The sequence below is a fragment of the Chiloscyllium punctatum genome, chromosome 6 (genome assembly GCF_047496795.1).
Source record: "Chiloscyllium punctatum isolate Juve2018m chromosome 6, sChiPun1.3, whole genome shotgun sequence".
NCBI lineage: Eukaryota > Metazoa > Chordata > Chondrichthyes > Orectolobiformes > Hemiscylliidae > Chiloscyllium > Chiloscyllium punctatum.
In genome coordinates, this window is record NC_092744.1 from 59,424,929 (window position 1) to 59,447,418 (window position 22,490).

Here is a 22,490-nt window from a genome sequence, read left to right on the forward strand (position 1 = left end):
ATGGCATACGTAATAAAGCTTTCATTTTAAACTGGGAATAAATTCAGTGGAAAAATGACTGACACAGGAGGAAAGGCTGCACCAAAACCATACAGGAACAAAGGCAAATTTTATGGAACACTGAGTTAACAACTGGAAAGCACAAACTGGATATGGTAGGTGCAAGAAGGGAACCAGGTCCCAGAAAGATTTAACAGAGGCATAAGATCATCAACCAGATGAGTGGTTAAGAAACTCTAAACAAGAAACTCTAAATTGCAAAAACAGCGAAACGTGAGCTCCAGCAGATTTGAAGGGAAGAAACTCTATCATAAAATGGATAGGCGTGAATTCTAATACTTCAACAAAAGGTTTGTCACAGAAAATCAGAGAACCATAAATAGTGCAAACAAGGTTCAAATTGAGGATGGATAGAAAACTGAAAATAATATTTTGTGAAAGCATTCACAAAAGAAGATTACATGGGTGACATAACCTCTGCAGACTTAGGTCAATATGAGTTCTCAAACCAACAGAATGAACTCAAAACAAATGAATCACCAAGAAGGATACTGAGAAAATCTGAAAGGAGATTGATGAGACACAGGCAATCTTTATGAGGGAGTAACTGAAAAAAAGGAAGGTAGACTGAACACAGGACAGGACAGTGCTCCTGGTAAATGAGAAGAACCTCCATGTACCATCCAATCCTCTTTGGAATTATTGCCAAGCACTGATCCATGTCAGCCAATAGGGACCCTAATAGGTAATATAGATCCAACCACAGAGTGATCCATGATGAAAGGTATTAGATCTCATAAATGACTCAAGGTCCCACATTTTCACACGAACATTTATGTTGCTCAGTTGTAATAGGATTTCAGAGACAAGAGATATTCTCTAGAGGAACTGTAGAAGAAACTATCAATGCTTGAAAATTTTAAGTTTCTTCCCTACCATTGAAAGGTTACAGCTTGTTCTTGCCGTGAATGTATCACCACTGGCACAATCAATGCCAAATAGAGCACAAATGTCACCAGCATAAACCTCCTCAACGTCCTATGGAAGACAAATAAAATAATCATGCAAATTGGCATTCTTAAAAAGTACTCACCAAAGTCTCTTTGCCTCAAATAAAGTTTAGTGAAATAGCTAACTACTCATCCATTTTAAGTACAATGTCCGTAACACACTAAGTTTGGCTGATTTGGAAAGTTGCGGGATTAAAGCCCACAATGGGTATATGCATGCAATTTCAACTAAATTTTGTCACAACAGGAGAAAGCTGCATTGCTGGAAACATTACTTATGAAACAGTTCCAACTTTTTTTAGCTTTGTAGTATCTATCCTAATACAAGAACTTGTAAATATTATTAGCATTTGCATGCAGAAACAAAATCCAACTAACTTTAATGACTGTACAGTTTTTAATCATTATCTCCAAATCAATGAAAGCAATCCACTAGCAATGCACTGTAGTGAACATATGATGATTAACTGACTTTAGTTCAGTTTCCTAGCTGAACAATGAATCAGCCATCACTATTTAATTTGTCACATGGTTATAAGATGAGCTTAAACTCAAATGTAATCTATCATTATCAACCCTTACTTTAAGAAAAGCACCTAAATTCACATATACACACGCAATATATAATATAGTAGGCACTATATATCCACAATAGTTTAAACCTCAAGAACAAACATGGGTTCCTGTCAGTTTCCTCATTGTTTCCAACAAGTTGGATAGGAGGACAATCGGCACTCCACTTTGTGATCAGGGACCAGAAGGTCCCAGAGGATTTGGGGGAGGGAGGAGGACAGAACCTATCATTAATATCTGTTAAGTATGCCATGAGATTCTGGTGACTGTTGGACATCCGGAAGAGTAAGCAGCAAACTAGAGTCACCAAGTTACTACCTGACTTTCATGTCAGGAATTGTTGCCATCCATTTTCTATTGGTGAATGAGAGATTGGGAAACTATACATTAATAACACAAGATAATATAAAGATGTGAATATCTGTTATTAATTGCAAATAGGCCTCTTCGTTGCTCACGAGCAAGAATTCCCATGTGACTGTTTAGCATTAGGCTGGAAAATGGGACTTCTTGCTCTCGACATCTGGAATCTCCTTACTGCTGATCTAACATGATTTTCCCAACTTTCCAAACAATGCCCCTATTGCTACATACCTGGGAAGACTGGCTTAGCCATCAGCCTGCAGAACATATCCGATTTCTAACATCCTATTATTATTTTTAACACAAAATAATTCGTACAGACAAACAGACAGACACTGGATATCAGAATATCCACTCACATTGCTTATATCAGGATAGATGGGAAGAGGAGACAAAATAAAATGTATCAGGTTAAAAACCTTACCTCCATCTGATCAGCATGCATTCGGACTAAACGCTGTACTCTAATCTTCTTGCCTGTTCGTGTATTATAAATGTTTTCACTCTTCTTTAGCATACCTTGATAAACTCGAATATAAGTCAACTGCCCATATCGGCCAGCCTGCAAAGTTAAAGGAAAGCTAATTAAGTTGACTTTAGCCCACCTTTTCATTAGTATCACTCTCTAATGCAACATACTGTATGCAGTATTGAGATTATTAATTTGAAATTATGCTGTTCGTAAAGGTCGGGAGTTAAAAATACCTTCATTCAAGTTTAAGCTAGCTTTATAGAGTGTGTGTGTTTCGGTTACAGTTTTCATTATTTCAGAAGCTGAAATTATAATCTTTTCAATGTTGATAATTCAGTAATTTCTCTCACAGAAGGCGGAATTTTAATTCTGTACAAATCAATGGATGTTGATTGAGTTAAAATTTCATCCATTCATATTTCTAAACTTCAGATAATTCATATGAACATGCCTAATAAATGCAAAATTATTTTCTGACTTTTGCAAATGCTAGCCCCTTTTCCTCACTGATGTCTGCAATTCTTTGTGTTGCATTGCAGTCAATTACATTTCTCACTTTCATCATAACTGTGCTCCCTTCAGTTCCTTTAAATATTCACAACATATATAAACCTTTAGTGCTTGCCGGTTAAGTAAGCTTCTGTTAATAGAATGAAAACGGAATATAGGTTGGCTTTATTGTGAATGAATGCTGATTAGTGGGAATTAAAATTCTATCAGACATTTAGCTGAAAGAGGTTCAGCAACAGGTTGCCTTGTTCATTCTTGAGAACTACCACACATTTATCAAACATTCAGGCAAACTGAACATCTTTATGGCAATTTAATATGCCATCAGGACAGATGTTTGACATGAATTCAAGTTATAATTTAATACTAACTCTTTCAAGGGCATATCTTGTTTGGAATGAGGTTCAGCGGTGACATTGCTGAAGGTAAACTTTGTTCAGCAACGCTATGCTTGTTGACACCCAGGAGCAGGCAAACGAGCATGCCAACTCTCAAATTTATTTCAACAAAGAATTAAAATACGTATCAAATATCTAAAAAGGAAAAGAAAATGAATGGAAGACTATATTGTCTAAGAAAAATTAAGTTTTATAATTAGGACTTCTATATTCATTTTTATAATTCATTGCAGCATGCACTTTGAGAAATAGTCAGCAGTGAGCATGTACAGTTTTTGGACAGTTTGGATAACTAGTGTCTGCAAACGTGTTCAGTAATCACTTTGCAACATCCCTAATTGAATGAATTAAATAACATTTTCAATAAAGGTGAACAAATTTTTGGTATTATTCTTGACAAAAACAGTTTTGATTTGGGATAACAACTAACTTTTGATAAAGTTGTGGATTCTCACAAGGCACGACTTAAATAAATTAATGGGAATTAGCAGAGATAGCTAAGGAATAATGAGGCCTTATCAGCTTATAAAAATCCTCAATTCCAAGAACTATACGATATTTTCAGTTCTTTAAGTGAGCTTACAAAGTGTTGCAGTAGGTCTATTAATTACACACAATTATTGTCAATATGGTTATCACTGTCTGCTAAATTTATATGATTTTCAAAAAGTGCTTTTCTGCACCTTGTTAGTTTGAGTAATAACAAGAGCATTAAACTTGTAACACCTTCTGGACTTGAATGTTTAATGAACTGTAAATTCTAGAAATACCTCCAGTTTAAAGGCCAAGCCAACAAATGGTTGAGAGGCATCTCTTTTGGGGTCCATTAGAACTTTAGTTTTGTCCTCAGAATTCCTGAAGAAAACAAAGCAGCAAATAAAATCTGTCATTTTGATTTCAGACTTACTAGCGAATAAATTGATGTAAACATCAGTGCACCCAAAACTTTAGCTGCTCACATGAGATCCCTGATCCAAACTTGATGAATCAATTTTGCTGTCCTTATTGATCTACATTTGTTTTTAGTACCTACAATGCATTAAGTTTAAGATTCAAATCTGTATTTAAATTCCTTCCTAGTTCCTCCCCAATTTCGTAGCCTTCACTGTACACCTCTCCTACATACCGCCTTCACCAGTAATATTTTGATCATCATGCCATGAAACGTTTGGGATAATTTTCTGTGCTGAAAATGTTACAAACGTGCAAATTGATACTAAAATATTTTAATACCTTTTCAAAGTTGTCCTCAAGCTGTTTTTATCAATCCTAACAATAAACTGAAATTTATGTTTAGGAGTCCAAACTTGAAACTCAGAGGAAGCCTTGCTTTCTGCGAACACCACTGCTTGCTGGGTCAACTGAATTATAGATTCCTATTCAATGGATGTTCTATGATACTTAAGACCTGCTGACATCTGCCTTTACCAATAGTTAAGGACAAAATAACAATAAAAACATGACCACTTATTCATAAGTTACATGAATGTACAGTGAATTCAAAATCAATAAACACTGAATCGAAAGGACTTACTCTTGATTAACAATAGCATAATTTGAGACCTCACTTGGGTCTGGTAGATAGTCTAGAATAGCATCCAACAGTGGTTGTACACCTTTATTTTTCAGAGCACTTCCTACTAGTACAGGTGAGAATAATCTGCTGATAGTTGCTCTCCTGATAGCAGCCTAAAAAGGGTGTGGGAAGAAAAATAAGTATTCACACCAAAAAATACAGCCACCGGCAAATAAAATTTTCCATCAAAATATTCTTTTAAAGTAGAATCAGAACACATTTAGTATTTTTTTAAAAGTTGCTTTGTTTTCAATATCTTAGCTCCATATCTTTCCTAACAAACAAACATATAAATTTGCTGAAAAATAAGATAATTAAATGTTTCAAATGTGAAATGCTTTAGCATCAGAATTATTTTCCCATTTCCTTCTTAAATACTTATGTTGTACCAGTAATAAGTAATCTCTAAAAAGCAAATGTTTGCATTCCTTGAAATTTGCCTTTTTAATATTAAAAACTCACCTTTAAATCCAGAACTGTAGGGATTTTCTCTTCCAGAAACATTTCACCCAACAGTTCATCTACATTGGCTACACACTCAATCAGTTCCTGACGTTGATCTGCAGCTTCCGCACGATGTTCAGCAGGAATGTCATCATATTTCACATTCTGGCTGTACAAACAAGGAAGATGCTCATTTAGAATCAAAATAAAACAAATGTATGTCATTTTCAGTTGAAAACATTTAGTAAATAGTTTGAATTTAAAATTTAAATTAAAGCTTCCAAACAAAATGTTAACCTATCACATCAATACACAGTTCAGAAATAGCACATGATTGGATTGTTATCCTTCAAATTGTCTCCAATTTAGATGTTATATCCTAGAACTGGAGAGTTAAGAAATAACAACTATGGTTAAGGAGGAGGAACAGGGTGACTAAAGTAGTGTGCAAGGATCTACAAGGCATAAAATACAAAAAAACATTAGTACTCACTAATGGTCATCACAGACTTGTAAAAAAACAAGCCATGTTTGACAATGTATTGAGGAAATGATTGACTGCTTTGATAAAGTGAATGCAGAGGTTACTATGAGAATTTTCAAAAGTTGTCTGGTAAAGTATAAAATAAAAAAATCTGTCCAAAAAATTAGACATAGCCTTAAGGAGAAAACGTTCCAGGAGAACCAAGGTGTTAGCTAAAGAACAAAAAGTTATATCAATAGATGTTTTTCCAGAATAGAGGGATGCAAACAGTGCATCTCCTGGTGATCAATGTTAGGATTATTTCATTATTCTTTTTTTTCTGCATGAACGATTTGGACTTGACTATATGGAATACTACAAAAGCTTGCAATAAAGTCAATCATATTTTTTCATCATATTGACTTTGACTGAAAAGATCCATCAACCAGATTTCTCTCATAAACACACAACTATTGATTTGTTATAAACACCTAGAAAGGCTGCAACAATCTTCATTGACAGCACACTTTAGTATTCAAAGCTGTAAGAAGACCAGCTTTCCTTTGCATTTAAGGAACAAGTGCCCACAGAGTCTGGGATCAATCTACAAAATTTCTTAAGGGGGCCTCTTACTAAAATTTCTCACTAAAAGAAGCCTCAATTATAAAGCATACTAAATTAAAAGAGCAAGACAATAGGAATTGAGAGACACCCTTGGCTTTTTTTGTTGACTTAAAAGAAAGTTGTAAAACACCAATTGGCACTTTATTCATTTTCATATGAAAAATGTATAAAATTGATTTATATTCCAGCACAAGGTTCATCCATCAACCTTTCAGAATGTAGGAAAAGTGCCTAATGTATTAAAACTTACATTAGCTAGTACACATATCAAGGAATTTTCATTATCATCCCATAACATGCAAATAAATTATCACAATTTGAAGAGTAAGTGTGAAGTTCTAACAATATGAGATTCAAAATCTGCATGGGAGGGACCACTGAAGTTGAACCCAGAGGAATAAGTATTCAAATAAAAAGTCTACCATTTATGGTATAATTTTAAAGAGAGTAGAAAAGTTATTATATTTTTGGGATTCTTGATTTTTAAAATAAGAAACATACAAAAGCAAAGGGGTTATTGCAAATATGTTAGGCAGTACTCGATAGTTAGCCTGGTCCACATCATTTAATTTTGGATAAGCATTTGAATCTTAATTTAAGTTTCTTCAAGGAATAATAAACCTCACGCTGAGGTTAAAAAAAAACACCATTTGCCCAATGAAGTGAAGAAGGCTGCTAAATATCTAATGGCCCGAAAAAATAAAGGCAGTTTATTCAGGAAACGTAATTTTATGAAACATATTATTTCTTCTGTTCCTGTATTTATACAGAATTTTATGTTAGTATAAATCTCTAGTGGTTACATATGTAACATAAGGATTCTCTTGCATATTTGTAAAATGCTCTTACCCAAATTGGCCTTCAAAGTAAATTGCACGCTCCTCTAGGAGATCAATAATTCCCTTAAGGTTTCCTTCGAGGCCGATCGGAATTTGAATAAAGGCTGTATTATGATTGAGTTTTGATCTGCAATTCAAAAATAAATTTATTTTCATTTTTGCAATCTTGTTAACAATTAATGTGAGAAATTAGCACAGGAATAGACAAGATGGAACTCGATTCTGCTCCACTATTCAATATGATGATGGTGACTACTGATCTTATACATCAACTCTACTTTCTCATCCACTCCCCATATTCCATGATTTTGTGAGATATTTAAAAAAGCAATTTAGCCCTGCCTTGAGCATATATGAAAATGAATCCACAGCACACTCAGATAGAGAACTGCAAAGATTCTCAATCTTCAAAATGAAATTTTCTCATGTCAGTCTTGAATGAATCGGACCCTGTGCTGAGGCTATGTCTTTGTTCTAGATTCCACAGCCAGGACAAATGATCTGTATTCACCCTGTCAAGACCTTTCACAATCTTTTATATTTCAATGAGATCACATCTTACTCTTCTAAAGTCCAGAGTATAGGTTCAACTCATTCAGCCTTTCTCATCCTCGGAACCAATCTACTGTACTTCTGCTGTACCACTTCTCAGGCAAATAGTTCCTTCCTTAAATATGGGTATCAGAACTGCGTACAATATTCCAGTTGTTTCTCAATAAGTGGAATTGAAATGGAGCAAAGCTTCATTGTTCTGGAATAAAGGAACTTAACTGTCTATGCATTCCTGAGTTCTAACACTACAGAATTATCCAGCTGCTCCCAAATCCTCAGTGACCTAAACAGAATCTGTGTAGTTCAGCTCTCTTTCCAGCAGTACAACTAACTACACCACTCCTGCCATCTCAGGAGTCAGCTAGCTCAGTCGACTGGTTTGTGATCCAGCATGAAGCAACTGCACTGGCTGAGTTTACCATGGAGGTCTCAACTTTGTACAAGGTATGGTGATCCTCAAGTTATACTTACCATCAGTTGTCTGTCTCTTTCTCTAATGAGAAATCAGATCTATGGTCCTCTGGGACTGTATCTTTATTTGGAAAATAGTGAAATGATGTGTTAAAAACAGAGTTCTCAAACCTACAGCCTAAGCTTGTGCATGAGATAGCACACTACAATGAAGAATTTCTTTTGCCCATAAACCCCAGAACACAACACCTGCGCTTCTTGATGCCCAAATTATTGCTTGAAAACCTAAGAATTACTATCGAAGCAGGATGTAGAAAATATTAGTGTGCACATGAAAAAAAAATCACAATGTAACAAATCAAAATAGTCAGTTTGTCAATTTTTGTTTGATGTCATAAAACAAACCTTAATTGCTGAATAGCTCGATTAGGATTAGCACCCAACCTATCCAGTTTATTTATGAATGTAAGAAATGGAACATTGTAACGTTTCATCTGTCTATTCACAGTCATTGTCTGGCACTGAACTCCACCGACAGAACACAAAACCAAAACAGCTCCATCTAAGACTCTTAGTGCACGCTCCACCTCAATTGTAAAGTCAACATGCCCTGTAAAAAAAGCAGCAAACAATAGTGTGATTAATAGACAAGAACATTAACTTTGTTTCCTGGAGTACATCATTTTTAACATTCTGTATGATGCTGGAAGTAAATTGATATATAACTTACAAAAATCAAATATAGAAATTCAAGAATCAATTTATTAAAATACTTACTTGGAAAAAAAAGACATTCAACAAGAGTTGGGGTACAATAAATTAGTTATGTTGCAAGTGTTGCAACTGGTAGAAGAGATTCGCTATCCAAAAACCATTAAGCTTTTCCTGACAGCTAGTAATTCATTTTCTAACGCGCATATAAATTTGAAGCACAAGTGAACATATATATAGCACCTGAATACATCTTCACGATGTATTAAAGTGCTTTATGATCAATGACTTGCACTCTAATTTAAACCTACGTTGGAAAGTACTGCAGACAAAACAAAATCATATAACTTTAAGGAACAAAAGTCCTCTCGTTAATGCAGTCGCAAACTAAGAACTGACTGCTTCAACAATCAATTACAGGAAGCATGGTGATATGATAACTAATTTCACACAGCAATATATAGGCTCATACATAAAATTCAGGCATATATTTACATAATGTGTGCATAGATTTAAAAGTACATCACTTACTTTTCTTCATATAATAATACATCCATAAAATAAATCTGTCATCTAGTGCACATCCACACATATCATATGTGCAAAACATACATCACAATGACCCCACACACCTTTTTGACTGGCTTGTATCCACAAAAAAAACTAATCATATTTTGAGAACATTTTCTATTTCTTGAAACAAATGGAAATAGAGCAGCTATGTTCTTAGTAATACAAATATACAAAACTAAAAGCAATGATCTCTAACATTACCACTTGATATAATCGACAAGCAACCATGAGCTTGAAATTTCTCCAATTCTTCTCTTCTCCTAGCCTGGCTCCTTATAACCTGGGATTCAACCCTGCAGTATTTCAGGGCATGCATTGTTGATATGGCTAACAAGAGGACTTCAGTAAGATTGCAGAGCACTATTTCCAGAATGCACCACTGACATTCTAGTGGACAATACCATGAATGATGCTCCAGTTTAGATTGGGGGAATGTGGAAGAGAAACTCATAGAATCATACAGCACGGAATCAGACTTTTCGGTCCGACTCATCCATACCGACCGGGTTTCCCAAGCCAAACTAGATCTATTTGTCTGCATTTGGCCAATATTCCTCTAAATCTTTCCTATTCATGTACCTGTTCAAAGGTCTTTTAAATCAGGTTGTAAATGTGCTCGCTGATCTGGTAGATTTGTTCATCACCGTGCTAGGTAACATCATCAGAGAGTTTCAGGTGAAATGTTGGTGTTCTGCACCACTTGCTATTTATCTGTCTCTGTTTGTTGTAGGTGATATCATTCCCAGTTCTGTTTCTGAGAGGTTGGTGAATGGGGTCCAAATCTAAATGTTTGTTAATGGAGACCCAAATGCCAGGTCTTTAGGAATTCCAATGCATGTCTTTGTTTAGCCTGTCCCAGGATGGATGTGCTGTCCCAGTCGAACTGGTGTCCCTCTTCATCTGTGTGCAAGGATACCAGTGATAGTTGGTGCTCATATATCCTGGTGTCTTGTTTCCTGCCCGTTTGTCCAATGCAATGTTTCTTCACTGCAACAAACATTACACTGGGGACAGAGAGGCAGGAAACTAGCTACCAAAAGAGACAAGTATTCTCACACATAGACTAAGGAGGACACCAGTTCGACTGGGACAATACATCCATCCTGGGACAGGCTAAACAAAGACACGGACAGGAATTCCTAGAGACCTGGCATTTAAACCTGGACTCCATTAACAAACATTTAGATTTGGATTCCATTTACTAACCTCTCAGAAACAGAACTGGAAATGATATCAACTACAACAAACCAAAACAGATAAATAACAATGGTGCAGAACACCAACGTTTCACCGGAGACTCACTGATGATGTTACCTCGCATGGTGATGAAACATCTGAGAACAAATCTACCAGCTCAGACATCAAACTTACATCCTGATCAATAACATGAGCAACAAATCTTCTCCAAAATCTGTGTTTAAAATGTTGTGACTGGACCTGCAAATGCCACTTTCTCTGACAGTTCATTCCACATATGAACCAACCTGTGTGAAAAAGTTGCCCCTCCTGTCCCTTTTAAATCTTCCTGCTCTTACCTTGAAATTATACCCTCTAGTTTTGAACTCCCCCTATGCTTGGGAAAAGGACTTTACTCTTCACCTCATCTATGCCCCTCATGATTTTATAAACCTCGATTAAGTGAGTCCTCAATCTCCTATCCTCCAAGTAAAAATGTTCCAGCCTCTCCATACAAGTCAAACTCTCCAGATGTGGTAACATCCTTGTAAATCTTTTATGCACCCCCTCCAATTTAGTAATATCCTTCCTATTTCAGGGTGAGCAGAACTGTACACAGGACTCCAAAAGTGGCCTCAGCAACACCCAGTACAGTTGCAACATGACATCTCAACTCCTATACTCAATGGTCTGACCAATGAAGACATGTGTACCAAATGCCTTCTTCATCACTGTCTAACTGTGACATAATTTTCAAGGAACTATGTACTTGAACCTTTCGGTATTTTTGTTTGACAACATGTCCAGGACCTGACCATAAACTGTATTAGTCTTGCCCTTGTTTGTTTTAACAAAATGCACAACTTTGCATTTATCTAAACTAAAATCCATCTGCAACAGTATAGGAATAATTGGTATATTATTAAACCTTGCATATTATATATCAACATAAAATAAGCCACCATAAATATAGAAACTGTATTTTAAAGTACTTTGTAAATATGTCTGATTTTATGTAGACTGGTAGTTCTCAGCTAAACTATCAGCATATTATCATGATAAAGACGGAGAAATCTACTCCCCTTCATCCAAACATATACAGTATAAGCAGCACGTTTCTCCCCAAAATACGTAATCATCTTCCCAACTACTCCCCTACTACACTCACCCACATTATCTCTTCGCTCAACCCCCACTCACCTTCCCCTTTCATCCTACTATCCCCTCGTTCACTAAGGTCCAATCATTCTCTTGTCTGTTCCTCCCTGCCAACAGTCTTCGCTCCCTGGATTTCTCCACATATACACTCTGAGGGAGAAACAACAATAACATGGAAGGATAATAGGAAACATTTTATGAAATAGACTTAAAGCCTAAAGCTTCAGCAAACTTGACCCTGTGCTTACTATGGCTAATCCACCTAGCCAACACATCCCTGGACACTATGGGGCAAATTTAGCATGGTCAATCCATCTAGTCTGCACATCTTTGGACTGTGGGAGGAAACCAGAGCACTCAGTGGACACCGACACGGGAAGAACGTGCAAACTCTACACAGACAGTCACCCAAGATTGGATTTGAACATGGGTCTCTGGTACTGGAAGGGAGCAGTGCTAACCAATGTGCCACCTGTTAACAACTGCTTTTTGTCCCTCTTTCCAATTTATTCAAATCTGCTCCAATTTCATCATTTGAAGGCTATCAATCTTTGCCTCACACGTTACCTGGTGTATCAATTATATTGATATTCCTTTTATTCCATACAGTGTACGTAGCTGCTGACTGGATAGTGATTCCTCGCTGTCGTTCTAATTCCATAGAATCCATTATGGCACCCACACCGTCTTTTCCTTTCACCTGTCAATTAAAAGTAGCATACATCTTTTTCACGAAGAAAAGTTAGTGAATTAAAGAATGCAACCTAAATGATCTTCATTCCAAACTAATGATTAGATTTTGGCTGCACCAACAACCTAATGATTTAAGTTCAGTTCCACTCTGACACTGAACTCCTGAGATTTCCTCAGAATGAAGTGTGGTTTTAGCAAGCAAAGAGATTGATTAGTTATCATGGATACTTATTTTAAAAAAAACTCGTGCAGCGCTCATTAAATGTTTCAAGAAAGTAGGTGTACTCTTCCACATCAAGGTAATCACAATTCACCAGCTGACAGGGAACTTTTCACTAAGGCAAGCCTATGTACAGCATTCTCCTGACCACTTGAGTCGATTTGTTGTGAGGCAGTGGTTGGACATCAAAGACATCTCGGAAATGACTGCCAGACTACGCAGACCCCTTGGCATTGTGGTAGCCCACAAACCCACCAACATACTAAAACAGCAGCTAATGAATTTGCAAGACCCTATACAGACAACGAGCAAAACTAATGTCATTTACAAAATACCGTGCAAGAACTGTAACAAACACTACATTGGACAAACAGGCAGAAAACTAGCCACCAGGATACATAACACCAACTAGCCACAAAAAGAGACGACCCACTCTCATTATTATCCATACATGCAGATTAGGAAGGGCACCACTACAACTGGGACAACACATCCATCCTAGGACAAGCCAAACAGAGAGACACACAAGAATTCCTAGAAGTATGGCATTCCAACTAGAACTCTATCAACAAACACATTGACTTGGATCCCATTTAGCACCCCCTGAGAAAAATAACAGGAAATGATGTCACCAACCCAAGGAAACCTAAGCACATAAATAGAAAGCGGGCCATGCCACCAGTGCTTCAACTGGATGCTCACTGATAATGTTACCTAGTATGGTGATGAAACGTCTGAAAATGAACCTTCTAGCTCAGCGAGCAAACCTACATCAACCTGAGCTACAAATCTTCTCAAAACTCGCTAGAGGTTGAGCAGTTATGTAACAGAGATTTGTGCACCTGTAAATAAATGGGGATTAATCTGCAGTTTTGCTTCTCCAAAAAAAGAAGTCTTGAATTGAACTACCAATTTTTTCTCATTATCCAGAACAGATTGGGCAGAAAGCAAAAATTCCAAGGAGCAAAAATAAAGCTATTCACAAATCTTACACACTTGGGGCAAAGCTACTTTCTGGTTTAATTGTCTTACTGTTTCCAAAAAAAAGATTAGGTACTACTGTGTCAATTATAAGTTAGTGACTTTATCCAAGGTACTTGTGAAGTTTGCGTTACACTGGAAAAAATATGCATTCCTGATCATTTTATACAGAAGGATGCAGAAGGAGGCTATTTGGCACATCATGTCTATGCTGGCTCTTCGAAGAACATCATTACTAGTGAACATCATTACTAGTAACAATTTCGTACTTTTACCTCGTGTATTATTTCTATCCAGATATTCATCTAATAGAGTCGTAGAGATGTACAGCATGGAAACAGACCCTTCATCCATGCCGACCAGACATCTCAAACCAATCTAGTCCCACCTGCTAGCACCTGGCCCATATCCTTCCAAACCTTTCCTATTCATATACCCATCCATATGCCTTTTAAATGTTGCAATCGTACTGGCCTCCATCACTTCCTCTGGCAGCTCATTCCATACACGTACCACTCTCTGCATGAAAAAATTGCCCCTCAGGTCTCTTTTATATCTTTCCCCTCTCACCCTAAACCTATGCTGTCTAGTTCTGGACTTCCCCACCCCAGGGAAGAGACTTTGTCTAGTCCGACGCTCCATGGGAAAACAGCCCAGCCAATTCAACCTTTTCCTATAGCTTAAATCCTCCAACCCTGGCAAAATCCTTGTAAACCTTTTCTGAACCCTTTCAAGTTTCACAACATCTTTCCGACAGGAAGGAGACCAGATTTGCACACTATATTCCAAAAGTAGCCTAACCAATGTCTTGTACAGCCGCAACATCACCTCCCAACTCCTATACTCAATACTCTGACCAATAAAGGAAAGCATACCAAACGCCTTCTTCACTATCCTATCTACCTGCGACTCCACTTTCAAGGAGCTATGAACCTGCATTCCAAGGTCTATGTTCAGCAACACTCCCAGGACCTTACCATTAAGTGTATAAGTCCTGCTAAGATTTGCTTTCCCAAAATGCAGCACCTCTCATTTATCTAAATTAAACTCCATCTGCCACTTCTCAGCCCATCGGACAATCTGACCAAGAAACTCTCTTCAATTACACTGCCTCCAACATAATTTTAAGTGGTGCATTCCATAGCCTAACTACTTGCTATATGAAAAGACTTTTTCTCTCATCGTCTTTGTTCCTATGGCAAATTAATAGACTGTGGCTACATACGAAGGGTACTATAACAGGGAATTTAGTAAACAGAAACAAATCTAAATAATGACAAGGCCATAACAACAGCATTTTCTTTTTCCTGCACCAAGCCTATATGTCATGACTGTGTAGCAAGGATACTACCACGACACCACAACAGCCCTTGTAAATGGAGTTGAAGCAGGATAAAATCAGGCATTTGGTTGGTTTCCAAATGGAGTGTGAACTACTGTTATCCTGGTACCCTTCTCATGTGGATTATTATAAAAATGGATGTGGAGTAAATTTGGTTCTTTGGTCAAACATCAGGCTAGCACCTAAGAAACTTCTGAAGAACGATAATCTGCAATTTTACAGTTTGCTTCACAATGAATAATATTGTTTGGAAACCGACTCAACCACTACAAAATCACCTGTTACTGTTTGTCACTGACCACTTCGTAACAAATGCATATGACCATGATCTCCCAGTCAGTTTAAAACTTTTCTGTACATTATACAGCAAAACCTGACATCTTTTTATTCAGTTCATACCATGTTTCTGACCTCTTGCACTTGACAGCTTGTTAGCAATTATTTAAAAAAATTAAAGAGAAAAACACAGTAGATCCGGAAAGTATTACACAAAAACACAATGCTGAAATACTCTGCAGGTTAGGAGAGATACAGAGTTGGCATTTCAGGTCAATGTTCTTACCCTCTAACTTTTTTTTGGTTTTGAGGAAAGGTCATCAACCTGAAATCTTAATTTGTTTCTCGCTCTGTAGATTCTGCCTGTCTGCTAAATATTTCCAGCATTTTCTCTTTTCATTTATGATAATCTAAAGTCTTTTTTAAAATGAGGTGGTTCAGGTCAACACTTCTAATTGATAAATTTGAATGGTGCTGTGAGAATTACAGATTCAGTAATCTTGGACAGAGTAATGACATGATATCATGGATCAGATGTCCGTACCCCATCTGCCCCAGAGATGTTTCACATCATCTCTTAACAGGTTGGTTAAAAATATCTAAAATCAGATCACAGAAGGGAAAGGTTGCAAACTTCAGTATTTATTTATGGTTTTATAATTAAGTAAACATCTGTAACTTACAGCTTGTTTGAAGTGAAGCTTGTAATATTGTTTCTGGAGATATGCAATTCTAAAAATACCTTCCATATACACTATATTCACATTCATGCCAAATTAATTGCAACTTTATTCTTGAAATCTCTGGAACCAGATTATTATTACATAAAACTTCCAAATAAAATTAACAGTACCTCATGCATTTCTGCTATTCTTCCTGTATAATATAGAACTCTTTCCGTTAGTGTTGTTTTTCCAGAGTCAATGTGCGCAGAAATTCCTATATTCCGAATCATTTTGTTCGGTAATATTCCAGATGAACATCGTCGACAGATGTATATAATAAGCTGCAAGGAAATATTAGAGAAATATTGATTGTTATTGAACAGCAAGATTGATGTTGCATTTTCTTTCAATGATTCTGTTTTTCCCTGTTCAAGTGTTTTTGCCTTATGAGCTGATAATACAGTTTGGAATTCATAGATCAATAGGCAAGTCCAACTTCGCAATTAAAACATTCGCCATAACTAGCAGGGATAGGTTTAAGGTGAGAGGGGAAAGATTTGAGAGACTAGAGGGGCAACTTTTTCACACAGAAGGTGGTGCACATATGGAACATTCTGCCAGAGGAAATGGTAAAAGCAAGGACAATTATAACATTTAGAAGAGGTACAGATACATGGATAGAAAAGATGTAAAGGGATATGGCCCAAACATAGGCGAATGGGATGAGCCTCAGTTTAGGAAATGTAGTTGGCGTGGGATAAGTGGAGCCGAAGGACCTACTTCCGGGCTGTAAGTCTCTAGGGCAAGGTGGCCCAGTGGTTAGCACTGCTGCCTCACAGCACCAGGGTCCCAGGTTCGATTCCAGCCTCGGCTGACTGTCTGTGTGGAGCTGGCATGTTCTCCCCATGTCTGCATAGGTTTCCTTTGGGTGCTCTGGTTTCCTCCCACAGCCCAAAGGTGTGCGGGTCAGGTGGATTGGCCATGCTAAATTGCCCATAGAGTTAGGTGCATTAGTCAGATTTCTATTGGACTAGTTGGGCTGAAGGGCCTGTTCCACACTGTAGGGAATCCAATCTAAATAATTTATGTTAAGCACCTGAGATTTAACTGTTAAAATACATCCTCCAGGATCTTTTCATTTGAACATTGATGTACAGATCTCATTTTGTTACCCAAAGTAGTACTTAGTGAAATTGAAGTTGAAAGTGAATGCCAGTTATTCTACAAACCATTGCACAGGACAACCATTATGATTCCAGCAGAGTCAGGCAGTACCCATGGAGTTTGTACCATTCACTTCTGTTTCAAAAAAGTTAAGGTTATGCAATCCCATTTTGAATTGAGAAAGCCAAAAGAAATGTCAAGAGAAACAAAGTATTATTTGACTAAAAGCTAGTTAACATAAAAACAACCATACACAACAAACTGATACTTCTCAAGATTATTTTCAAAAAGTGCCTGAACCAAGTGGGTCTTCTTGAGATGGATCAATGATCCTCAAATTATGACCAGTGCAACGATCAAACTGCAGGCCAGCAGTGATTTCACCAATCGAACTTATCAACAAAAAGTATTCTCAAAAAATATACATGCATAAAATAGTCTGCACCAAAGAACATCATTAAATTTATAACACTTACTGTGAGCAGCTCTGGGCATCACAACAGATATGATATTCAGGGACGTGATCAAAATTTTTAAGGAGCACCTCAAACTAATGGAGCAGTAGTGAAGTTTAGGGAGGAAATTTGATAGCTATGATGAATTCACCTAATAGTCCAACCTCAGCTGGACCGTTGTGTACGTTTCTGGGTGTCACACTTTTGGAAGGATGAGAGTGCATTGGCAAAAGTGCACTTTACAACAGTGGTTCTGGGGATGAGAAACATCAGTTATGAAGATAGATTGGAGAACATGGGACTGTTCTTCTTGAAGCATAGAAGGCTAAGTTAAAACTTGATTTGTTTTCTAAATCAAGGTGGGCCAAGATAGAGTTGATAGAGAGAAACTGTTCCTGTATGTAAAAGAATCGAGAACCAGGAAGGAACAGTTTTGTTTTGCAAAAGCAGCAAACGTAAAGTGAGAAAAAAACAAACTTATTCATACACAGCAAGTAGTTATGGTTTAGATACACGACTTGGAAGCATTGACGCAAGATCATTGAAAATGGGGGTCAGAATAAGTATTTCAGTCCATCAAGCCTGCTCCATCATTCAACATAATCATTGATCTGTTTGCTCAGTACCCTGTTCCCACTTTCATCCCACAGTGTTTAATTCTCTTATCCCTAAGAATTGTGTCCAACTCCTTTTTGAAAGCATTCAAGGTTTTGGCCTGAACGGTTTTCTGTGGCAGAGAATTCCACAGACTCACCAGTCCGTGGGTGACGTAAGTGCTTTTTTGGGTTGGGGCATTCAAGAGGGTGATTACTTAAATAGAAACACAAAGTGCAGAGTGGGGGTGAGCCTGGGGGGGGGGGGGGCGGGGGGAAGTGGAGGGGAAGCTTGGTGGAAGGGGGGATTGGGGAGGAGGGGACTTGGGGGAGGGAAGGGGCTTGGAGGAAGTTGGGGGGGGGGGACTTGCTGGAAGGGGGATTGGGGGAGGGAAATGGGTGGGGAGGAGAATGACACTAAACAAAGATGCTGTTTTGGAGAGCTGGCAGCGACGCGATGGGCCGAAGGGCAACTTTTTTTGCACCGTAACAATACGAAGACAAGCTGTATCGGAAAGAATCAGCTTATCCTGAGCAAGGGTGGGATGCTGCAAGCACAAGGAATAAAACTGGCCAAGATCGAAGGTTGGAGTTAGGAGCCGGGGGGGGGGGGGGGGGCGTAGGTGATTTATTGATGAACCTCTCGGTGAAGGACAGCTCATATCTCCCCACTCTGACCGCCTCCGTGCTCCGGGAAGTACGGCTCACCTGCCGGACACCACAGGATCCCGGCCTCCGCCGTAGTCTCACAGCCGCCTGGATCAGGGACATCGCTCGCGCTCACACTCGCCGGCTCCCGGGGAAAAGGACAGCGACACCGTGAAGATCGACCACCACCGGGTCCGAACGCCCAGAGACTCCCCACTATCCGCCCTCTACTGACCGGAGGACTAATTTCACTCTCCGCACTACCCACCTTCTAGTGGCCGGAAAACTCCCCCCTGTCCGCCTCCTAGCGGCCGGAGGACTAACCTCCCTGACCGCACTGACCGCCGCCTGGTGTCCGGAGGACTACTCTCTCCCTACTCAATTCTCTGCCCGTGCACGCCCCCTGGTGACCAGACGACTGTCCTGTTTGTATAGGCAAAAGTGAGGACTGCAGATGCTGGAAATCAGAGTCTAGATTAGAGTGGTGCTGGAATAGCACAGCAGGTCAGGCAGCATCTGAGGAGCAGGAAAATCGACGTTTCGGGCAAAAGCCGTTTGTATACAGAGCACCCCTTTTCTCATCATTTCTTCCACAGCCCTGATGACTGTTTCTTCCTTTACTGCAACCAAGAGGACTTTTGCCCGAAACGTCGATTTCGAAACTACTTGGATGCTGCCTGAACTGCTGTGCTCTTCCAGCACCACTAATCCAGAACCGAGAGATTGACGCCAACTTTGCTTCCAATTTTGAACTTTCTCTCACCTTTACCGATTCTTAGTTTCCCTTCCCTGATCTTCTCTGTTACAATTTCTAGTTTGATTGCAAATTAATCAAAATTCACTATTTCTTCGACCATTTTGGTTACTTTCGGCCCTCAATTCCATTCTCCCAGTTTTTCCATCTTAATAACATTTGTTCTGACAATACAACTTTCCATAACTGTGTTTATGACATTCAGTCATGGAGTCATACAGCATGGAAACAGATCCTTCAATCCAACTAGTCCATGCCCAACATAATCTCAAACCAACTAGTCCCACCTCCCTGGTCCTGGCCCATATCCCACCAAACCTTTCCTATTTATGTATCTATTGAAATATTTTTTAAATGTTGTAATTGTACCGGCATCCACAACTTCCTCAGGAGGTACATTCCACATGGAAACCACCCTCTGTATAAAAAAAACTCATGTCTTTTTTAAATCTCTACTCTCTTACCTTAAAAATCTGCTCCCTAACTACAAAATCCTCCATCCTGGGGAAAAGACAACTACCATCAACTCTATCTATGTCTCATTGTTTTATAAACTTCTATCAAGTCGTGATAGATACTTCAACCATTATTTCCATAATTCATTCCATCTTCTCCTTTCCACAACCAAGGTAATGCTTCCCTGATCCTTATCATCTATTTCACCCACATTCCACATTGTTCTGGCATTTTCATCACCTCCAGTGTGATGTCACCACCAAACATAACTTCTCATTCCCATCCAGCATTCTGAGGATGTGTTCCTCCACAATAAACTTTTCCACTCTTTAGCCATCCTGAATATCCCGTCCTGTTCCAACAGCACCTTGCAGACATGGGAGATGAAACAACTGTCATTTTTCTTTCTCTCTCCTATTTATTATTTTCTCCAGTTGAAAACAGCAATTTGCATGGACTTCTTTCAATTTGTACTGTAATCAGTGCTCACGCTGTGATGCATTTTTCCATTATTTTGGCAAAACAAGCATAGTCAGGATGATTGTTTTGTACAGAATCTTTCTGTTCAATCTGTAAGTATGACCCTCACTTCTACTTACCTGTCATTTTAAATTTACTCCATTCACACTCTGAAAACAGCCTCATACATTGTTCCATTGAAGCTTAATGTAAGCTCAAGGAACAACAACATAGCTTTTGATGAAGTACTTTCCAAGCTTCAGTACTTAATATTGAGTTCACCAACTGCAGATAACAATATTTTTTTTCTCCGGACAGCAGCTGTTGATGATGATTCTGCCATTCCCATCTGCACAGCCTGTAGATCCTTGCTTCTTTGTCATAGTACCATCCCCTTTTAGCATCATTAAACCCTTTTATCATTTAAACCTCCTGTCTTTAACCCCATCATGTTTCCTATTTACTTTGCTTCTGTACTTCCTTAACATCCGTTACAATTCTAACCTTTTTTGAAGACTACCAAAATACTATCAACCTGAATTCTCTCTCTACAACAACCACCTGATCTGCTCGGTATTTGTGGTTTTTTTAGGTTTCTACAGTGCTCTTTTATTTGAAGCCCACATTTCCGATCTGTTAAATTCTCCAAAGTATTTCAGGTTCTGCTTCTCTTCTTTCCCTCTCTAATTTATGTTTCACAACATGTCTTTTGTCCTCATTCAACTATCCTGGCTTAGATTTGCACCTGCTAGAGGTGCCACCGGGGTCTTTAAGAAACATTAGGTTTGCTTGGTGAAACAGTTCTATTTGGTATTGGAATGATGACACACAAAGTAGACAGATTTGAAGTACCATTCCCAATGGTGCTTGTCACATTTGGTTCTTCAGTTAACACACAGACTTACAGATTAGATTACTTACAGTGTGGAAACAGGCCCTTCAGCCCAACAAGTCCACACCGACCCGTCGAAGCACAACCCACCCAGACCCATTCACTACATTTATCCCTTCACCTAATACTACGGGCAATTTAGCACGGCCAATTCACCTATCCTGCACATATTTGGACTGTGGGACGAAACCGGAGCACCCAGAGGAAACCCACGCAGACACAGGAAGAATGTGCAAATTCCACACAGACAGTTGCCTGAGGTGGGAATTGAACCCGGTTCTCTGGCACTGTGAGGCAGCAGTGCTAACCACTGTGCCACCGTATTGCAGGATGTTATTGCAGAAGTCATCCTTGTAATACACTGAGAAAATAAAATGGTGCATGGTTTTAGAATGTGTTCATTCCTTATTTTTCCTTTGAGACAGATGCAATAAATTTCAGTTTACTGCTCAGGACACAGGCATGGATTGTGTGCCAGTCTTGTATGGCAACATGCCTAGGCAGATCAGCAACTGAATCACTGAGCTGATGGTCTTGCAACAGTTGTATGTCTGCAGTAACTACCTGCTGAGCAGTGTTTATTCACCGAGCTCCTCCAAATGAACCTTGACAAACACTCAGCATATCTCTCTTGCTAACTTTTCTGCATGACATCAGTCCTCATACCCACTCAATTTTCACCAAGCCAAATAATTGGCAGAATGAGTAGACTCCAGGGTTGACAGGCTTACTGTAGAGGAGATGGGCCTATGCTGTCTCCAATCATCCAGTGCTGCAGCTGAGCACAGCTCATTTTACTGAAGAGGAAGTGGTGGTGCACTGGTAATATCTCTTGACCAGAGATCCATGATAATGTAACATGATAAGGGTTTGCTTCCCATCATAGTAGTTGGTGAAATTTGAATTAAATTTTAAAAAGCTGGAATTTGAAAAGAAATATAAAAACCCATCAGGTTCACTAATGTTTTTTATGGAAGGAAATCTAACTGATTTGCCGCACATAAGGCTCTAGACGGACAGCAAGGTGGCCATTCCGTAC

The 22,490-nt window shown here is 38.6% G+C and overlaps 1 protein-coding gene across 2 annotated transcripts in view; it reads right to left on the minus strand.

Moving 5' to 3' along the window:
- The window catches only part of gfm1 (G elongation factor, mitochondrial 1), a 45,036-nt gene extending 25,949 nt beyond the window's left edge, over positions 1–19,087 (minus strand). For both annotated transcript variants that reach the window (XM_072572740.1, XM_072572739.1), the window contains exons 1-10: positions 18,951–19,087; positions 16,219–16,371; positions 12,421–12,553; positions 8,641–8,845; positions 7,283–7,399; positions 5,365–5,515; positions 4,861–5,015; positions 4,097–4,181; positions 2,371–2,508; positions 937–1,038 (exon numbers count right to left, since the gene is read on the minus strand). In XM_072572740.1, the coding sequence (XP_072428841.1) occupies positions 937–1,038; positions 2,371–2,508; positions 4,097–4,181; positions 4,861–5,015; positions 5,365–5,515; positions 7,283–7,399; positions 8,641–8,845; positions 12,421–12,553; positions 16,219–16,371; positions 18,951–19,013 (1,302 nt within the window). In that variant the 5' untranslated portion in view covers positions 19,014–19,087. The remainder of the gene's footprint in view (positions 1–936; positions 1,039–2,370; positions 2,509–4,096; positions 4,182–4,860; positions 5,016–5,364; positions 5,516–7,282; positions 7,400–8,640; positions 8,846–12,420; positions 12,554–16,218; positions 16,372–18,950) is intronic.
- Between the last annotated feature and the right edge of the window lie 3,403 nt (positions 19,088–22,490).